This window comes from Wolffia australiana, chromosome 1 (assembly GCF_029677425.1).
Source record: "Wolffia australiana isolate 7733 chromosome 1, ASM2967742v1".
Lineage (NCBI taxonomy): Eukaryota > Viridiplantae > Streptophyta > Magnoliopsida > Alismatales > Araceae > Wolffia > Wolffia australiana.
The window spans coordinates 91,618-98,386 of record NC_135835.1 but is presented as its reverse complement, the minus strand read 5'-3'; the positions used below and the strand labels follow the sequence as shown (position 1 = coordinate 98,386).

Genomic DNA, 6,769 nt, shown 5'->3' with positions numbered 1-6,769 from the left:
GGCAATGGATGGATTGGGTAAGGGAGGGATAAAACAGCCCACCGAAATCCACATGGTCAAATTCGGGAGTTTAAAACCGATGAAATACTGGTGGTGCAGCTCCGATCCTCGTGGAGGGTGGGAGTACTGTCTTCACCCACCGCGACGATGCCGAAGCACCAAAATCAATACCCGAATTCGCGTCACGAGGGAAACTCACGAATGAGAGAGAATGTGGGGAAATCCAAACCAAATCAAATCTGACGGCGGTGGAGACTTCTCGAGAAATACTGGACGAGGAACACTTCAACACCAAAGAGTTCAGGCGTACCTTAGCACCGTAGTGCGTGAAGAGGCTGCGGGGAATTCTGATCGTGATGAGACTGGGCGAATTCGGGCGTTGAATGGCCCACTGGACGAGATAGTCTGTGCATTCCGGGCGTTGTACGGCCCTGGCAGAAAGCGTGACGATTGACGGGCGCTTCGATGCGGGGTCGCGGATCCAACTGCGCGCTCAGTTGGGGTCAAGGGTGGGTCGCCCCCTTGCGGGGTGCGGGGCAGCGCCCCAACACCAGAACGGTATGCACGATGTGCAGTGGCGCCGATGGCATCCTGGACGTTGGGCGGCCTTGGGGCGGCCTTGGGCAGCCCTGGACGGGGCAGCCTGGGGGCGGCCTTGGGCAGCCCTTGATGGGCAGCTTGGGGCGGCCTTGGGCAGCCCTTGATGGGACGGCTCTGGGCGGCCTTGGGCAGCCTTGGACGGGGCAGCCCTTGATGGCGCAGCCTGGGGCGGCCTTGGGCAGCCTTGGACGGGGCGGCTTGGGGCGGCCTTGGGCAGCCCTTGATGGGGCGGCCTGGGGCGACCTTGGGCAGCCCTTGATGGGGCGGCCTGGGTTGGCCTTGGGCAGCCCTGGGTGCGGCGGCCTGGGGCGGCCTAGGGCTGCCTTGGACGGGCAGCATGGGGGCGACCCTGGGGCAACCCTTGGTGGGGCAGCCTGGGGGCAGCCTTGGGCAACACTTGATGGGGCGGCCTAGGGTGGCCTTGGGCAGCCCTGGATGGGGCGGCCTGGGTGCCCTAGGGCAACCTAGGGAGGGAGAGAGAGAGAGAGAGAGAAGGGACGAAGGGTTGGGAGAGATGAACGGGAGGGTGGCCGGCGACGACGATAATGGCGGCGGCGGCAGCGGCGGCGCTCGGAGTGGAGATGAGATAGGGGAGGCAGGGCAGTCCTCCAAGAAGAGTTAAACAAACTCAGTTCCTGAATAATGACTGCCTAATTGTTTCTTGAAACAATGGCATATACATATAGGCCTTGGAGGAAAGAGAAAATACAACTTAAAGATGAGAAATTATAAACGAGAAATTAAAGACGAGACGTGCTTCATGTCACGCCAAGGGGCAGTTGTTGATCTGCCGTTGGCGACGTGTCATGATGCGCGAAGGAGCGTGCGTGTGTGGAGACGTGCGAAGTGGAGATGGTTGCGGCATGTCCGTGGCGGAGGTGACGTCGGTTGACTATGGCGGCGTGTCCTTGGCGGAGGTGTTGACGTCAATTGACTGTGGCGGAGATGTCGACTTCGATTGATGGCGGTGGCGCGTCCGGTGTCGATGCGATGGCATCCACGCCACCAACATCAAAGCATTTTGTAGGATTGACTTGCATACTGGGAATACAGGCCATTTGATCTCCAATTTGAGGGGGAGTATTAGCAGATGTTCCCTCATGTTTCTTTATCCTTGTTTTCTTTCTTGGTTTTCAATAAGATGTATCATACTGTGCCACTGCCCTAGTGAAATTGGACTAGAAAAGTGGAACTTGCAACCGGGGTATCTCATCGGGTCCACTAGGCCTGATCACAGTAGGTCATAAACAGTAGGTTATTGTCTTATCCAGCCTCTATATTAATTTGCCACTAGAATGTTTGAAATTGCAGTAACAAAATATACTAGATGCATAGATTGTTCTAAAGTTTTGTCTACGATATATATTGTTTTGCATTTAATAAAAAGGCGTCTTATGCCATTTTTGTTTTCTTCAAAGACGAGTTGTTGGAAAGGTAGAGCTTTGACAACAATATTTCACTCGCACAACCAATTATCTTCCTTAACCCTTCCATTAATTTCCCTCGTATAGATACTCAACAAAACTATTTAAATAAACATATATACATTTATGTAAATTCTCATATTAGTTATCTTATTTCCAATCATTTTTATCTTCTGCACTTTCTTATGATTAGATACATCTATATATAAATTTGTTCTTACATATATTTCCAGGCCTTTAATTCTTTAAACAAATATCTGACTCAATATCTTCATTCCTTGCAAATTTGACCCACGCTTTGATAAAGTATTAATGACATTGCTTGAACTAGGAACAACGAAATATTTGATCCCTAAGTCAGATTCATCAGTTGTATCATCTTCTGAGTTCTTTTGCGGAAATTAGATCCAGCCCAACAAATCTAAGGAGCTTTGACGACTTCCCTGACTCAAGTGATGTGCCAATACAGTGATTCAACTCTTGAACTTCTTGGATCTACCCATATTGGCCCCTTTTTTTTGTTTTTGCTAGTACACGGATTAATGGGTCATGCTGGCCCACTGACAGCCAGTGTTTTGTAGGCATGTCATGGTCCATCCGGAAGGGCACCGGTTGAGATTTGAGAGCCTTATCCATGAAGGCTCTAATTGTTCTCCACTCACATTTCTCGCTGGAATCCATATTCATCAATTATCTCGTTTACCATCATTTTTCTCCCTTGTGAAATTCTATAATGGGAGGTATCATACCGGAGGTTTCAAGAATTGGTAAAAACTATGATAGAGGGATAATAGAATGAATCTCATTATAAAATATGCAGAGTTCTCTTCCATAAATAGCATGTTCACATTTCTTTCACTCAAAAAATAATAATTAGAACACATTTAATTATATCTACATAAGTTAGAAGGTTTGGTAGGATGTAAGGCATGATGTCAATGGTAGTGTATAACCCGTTATTTAATGTTAAACAAGTCTTTCAAAAAACTTTAAATGACACGTTTCAAAACATTTAAATGACAAAAAACCGACTCTACTGCCATGCATCATTTGGATTTGGACCGTGTATACTTACCGTCCTGAAAATACCTCCCCAGAAAAGACCAAGGTTGCGTTGGATAACTCCTGCCGGTGGCCTCCATTATTCGACCCTTGGTTGTCCACCAACCTCATCTCATTTCAAGTATTTTCTTTTAAGCTCGACCGAATACAAAATTAAAAGGTATAAACCGTTCTCTGGCATTGAGTGTCCAGCATGTATCAAATTTGACATTAGCATATCAAAGACGAACGAATTCCAACAAATTGCAGATAATGGATACGCTGACTACATAACTCCGTCAAGAGAAAGAGAAAAATTATAAAATTTTGAGATCTCCTTAAAAAATACAAAACCATGTCAAAAAACGACGATGATGGAAATTACAAAACCTGGGCCGCGGTGTTCAGCTTTTCTGCAATTACCAGCTGTGTCCTCGCGATAGATGAAAGATAAGCCAAGAGTGCGTTATCCTTCATCACAGAGAGACAGGGTTAGGAGGAATAGAGAGAGAGAGTAGAGAAAGAAAAGAGAAACGCGTCTTCCAGAGAAATGGAATCCAAAGACAACGCATCGTGAATGAGCATCTTCTGACCTGTAATCTATCATTAAAGAGCTTGTCCAGAGCTGCAGGGCTCATCTTTGGAACCAAAGCCAGGGAGTCCGCAATAGATCTCCCAATGTTATTATCTGGGATGATTTCTCCTTCCTGAGGTAACGACAAGAAAGCCCATCATTTTTTCCATGTGCAAGAAATGAAGATCAAAACTAGAAGAAATGCTACTAAACTACCTACCACCACCCCATCGACGTATCTGTAGATATCCTTGACAAGAGAAAGCAACCCAATCATTGACGCTTCCATCCCCTCCAAGTCCCCAGGAAGTTTCTCAACCTTTGGCTGCTTGAGAAGTCCGACTGCCGATACAATCCAAAGTTACCATCATGAGTATCATCAAAGAGAATAGTAGGATATTTACTAAAGGATTATCAAAAGCATTCTCTAAACTATTGAATGAATCGGCATTAGACTCAACAGGTCCACTCAGAATGAACTACACCGAAACTCACCTCCTATTCTTTCAGCTTCCGACATCAGTAGTTCCACGGGGATTTCGTGGAATTGGGCAGCAAGTTGGCGGTCACCGAGGGATAAGCTAATGGATACATATGCCTTAATGCTAGCCTCCCCGTTTACGAATCCAGTGTCAACTGTTAAGTGAACAGGGTTTGAGGTTTCTCTAGAGTAGAAGTCATGGATTAGTGCACTTCCTCCTGAGACACCAAAACCTGTAGAGAACCTGGGAAAAATAATATCGAAGTGAGAGGGAAAACATACCGAAATTTCTAAAACTACGTTTCTACAGACCACAACCAAATTGGCACGCGACAATGACCACAGCTCCACATCAGTATAATGACAAAGGAAGGTGGAGAACACAATACGAAGAGATAAAAATGAGTTCAACATGGAATTATAGAATAAGATAATGCGTTAAGAAGGATTAATGGCAAATAGGAATGCAAAAAATGGGCTCTAACAGAACCAAAAAAAATGGAATTATATACCATCCAACCAAGACTTCCTTTGGATTCACTTTCTGATGGGAAATAAGCATGTTATGATGATAGTCGATGTCCAACGCAACCTGTAAATAGAAATAAATTATGTTAGTGAACACAAGTCCCTCATACCTTGCGTACCATGAAAAAGTTTAGGTCAACTTGATCCAACATAAAAACGTATACATATTCATCGATAGATAAAATTAAGTTTGGCTAATTCGGAGGTCACACGATGCCTGCCGTGAGTAACAAATATTTTTGTTTATTTCAGTTCTCTCATATCACTCTGTAGATCAGACGCGCCATGCAAAGCATTACACGGTTGTGAGACATTTGGAAACATGAGTCTGAAAGGCCCAGAATGTCTGTATTATTTAATGAGTTGCTCAAATTAGAGTAAATAATACTGACATTTTCTTTCAAAAAAATTTCAGTAACATTTAAACCCCTTCGAACAACTCATTGAGAATCGGACTCTCATTTCTCGTTGGTGTTCTTTCTCTTCATAATCCTTCTCGATAACGGAGATTGGATGACAAAGTCAAGCTATCACAAGACTGGAATCAGCAACTTTTGTGGCCAAGCTCTAATAGCCAGTTAACAGAACAAAGCTAACAAGAATAATAAAAATCATGGGACCCCAAAGATTCGATCAGAATGAGCCTTGTTGAAGAAACATAGTCAAGCTAAGAATTAAGCGACAAATCAAATCTCATTTTGGCAGTCTAGAACACGTTGTTAAAGTATCTACTACTGTTTGCCATGTGCATTTCTTACTTCTCAATATAATCCAGATGATACAAGATTGATTTATGGCCTTCTGGATTTCTTTTTTGGAACGTATATGAAAAAATTATGGTCCACTGATACCATAGGATGTTTGAATTTATCAGATAAAAAAATTATGGATCACTCCGATGATAATGCAATGTGCAATATGGAAAAAACAAAAACCCCGAGGAAGGTTGTTCTAAGCGACTGCAAAATTGCAAGGCTCGACGAATTTATTTCAGTAGTAGATTCAGAATAATAAACGAAGTATTGAAAACACCAAACCCAATGTGAAATCCTCCAAATATACTAAATTTTTTCTTTGGAAAACGCATTAACTTAACATAGGTCGCCAACCCATGAGACGCAGTTCACTTGTCAAGCGCCATGACAATAAGGTCCTCATTCCTCTAGCATATTGGGGCTTACAGCGTAAGATAAACTAATGACTGGGCTGAAGCTTTGTTTTGGCTGTTGAGAGCTATGATACACTCTTTCTCATTGCGTTATGCCACCGATAATTCTGGCGCAGGAAATCCTATTTTCGAGGTTAAGCGGGAATATTCGACTAAATACGACAGTTTGAATTGATGGGCAGCGAGCTCTTTCTCTATTACAAGAAAATTTTCCAAATATAACTCCGATCAATAGCAAATAAACAGTCGGCAGCATTAATATAAGAGAAATCCATCAGGTGCATTACAAACACATCAAAGATTATTTATTTAAAATTCTCATGAATTACGCACGGCGCATTCAAAAAATTGTTTAAAAAATGTCATCTACCCATCTAGGCAAAAAAAAAGGTACGCAACGACGGAACAATTCGGCTACCTGATCAGACGACTCGTTGTGAGGGACGGCATAGGAGTTGCGAATTTCGACAGTGCCATCAGCGGCAACGTACCCCAGGAGGGTCCCGATCACGCGCTCCGCCTGGTCAGGCCTCCGCACGAAGGAATCGCAGATGTTGAACAATACGACGGGGTGGATGTTAGCAGAAGCACTCGCGGGAGAGGGGAAGAACTGAAGCACGGTCAGATTATCGGCGCCGGCCATTCTCCCCGCACGAGAAAAGCTCCTCGAAAGAAATCGACCAACGATCCACGGCGCAACCCTCTCCCTAGGGTTTCTACTCGCAACTCGCAAGAGAGAAATTTCAATAAACCCCCTTATTAATTTCTCAAATAAACAAAAATTCTCTTCCGCGGCTTGGCCCGGCCCATTAGCCCAGCCCGATAAAGGACGGATTTATTGGGCCCAAACGGGCCGACAGGGGAGAGGGTTTGAAGGAAGGGTGTAGAGCTGGGGAGGGGCTGGTTGGGGGCCACGCGGACTCTGACAGAAGAGTTGTTGCAATTAGGGGGGT

At 44.6% G+C, this 6,769-nt stretch overlaps 1 protein-coding gene across 1 annotated transcript; it reads right to left on the bottom strand.

Moving 5' to 3' along the window:
* Positions 1 to 3,282: 3,282 nt before the first annotated feature.
* On the bottom strand, positions 3,283 to 6,557 carry EIF2 (eukaryotic translation initiation factor 2). Its single transcript, XM_078571264.1, has 6 exons — positions 6,235 to 6,557; positions 4,633 to 4,712; positions 4,135 to 4,364; positions 3,860 to 3,981; positions 3,659 to 3,772; positions 3,283 to 3,536 (listed from the first exon to the last, which is right to left on the bottom strand). The coding sequence occupies exons 1-6, from the start codon at positions 6,457 to 6,459 to the stop codon at positions 3,447 to 3,449; spliced, it is 861 nt and encodes a 286-aa protein (XP_078427390.1). The 5' UTR covers positions 6,460 to 6,557; the 3' UTR covers positions 3,283 to 3,446.
* Between the last annotated feature and the right edge of the window lie 212 nt (positions 6,558 to 6,769).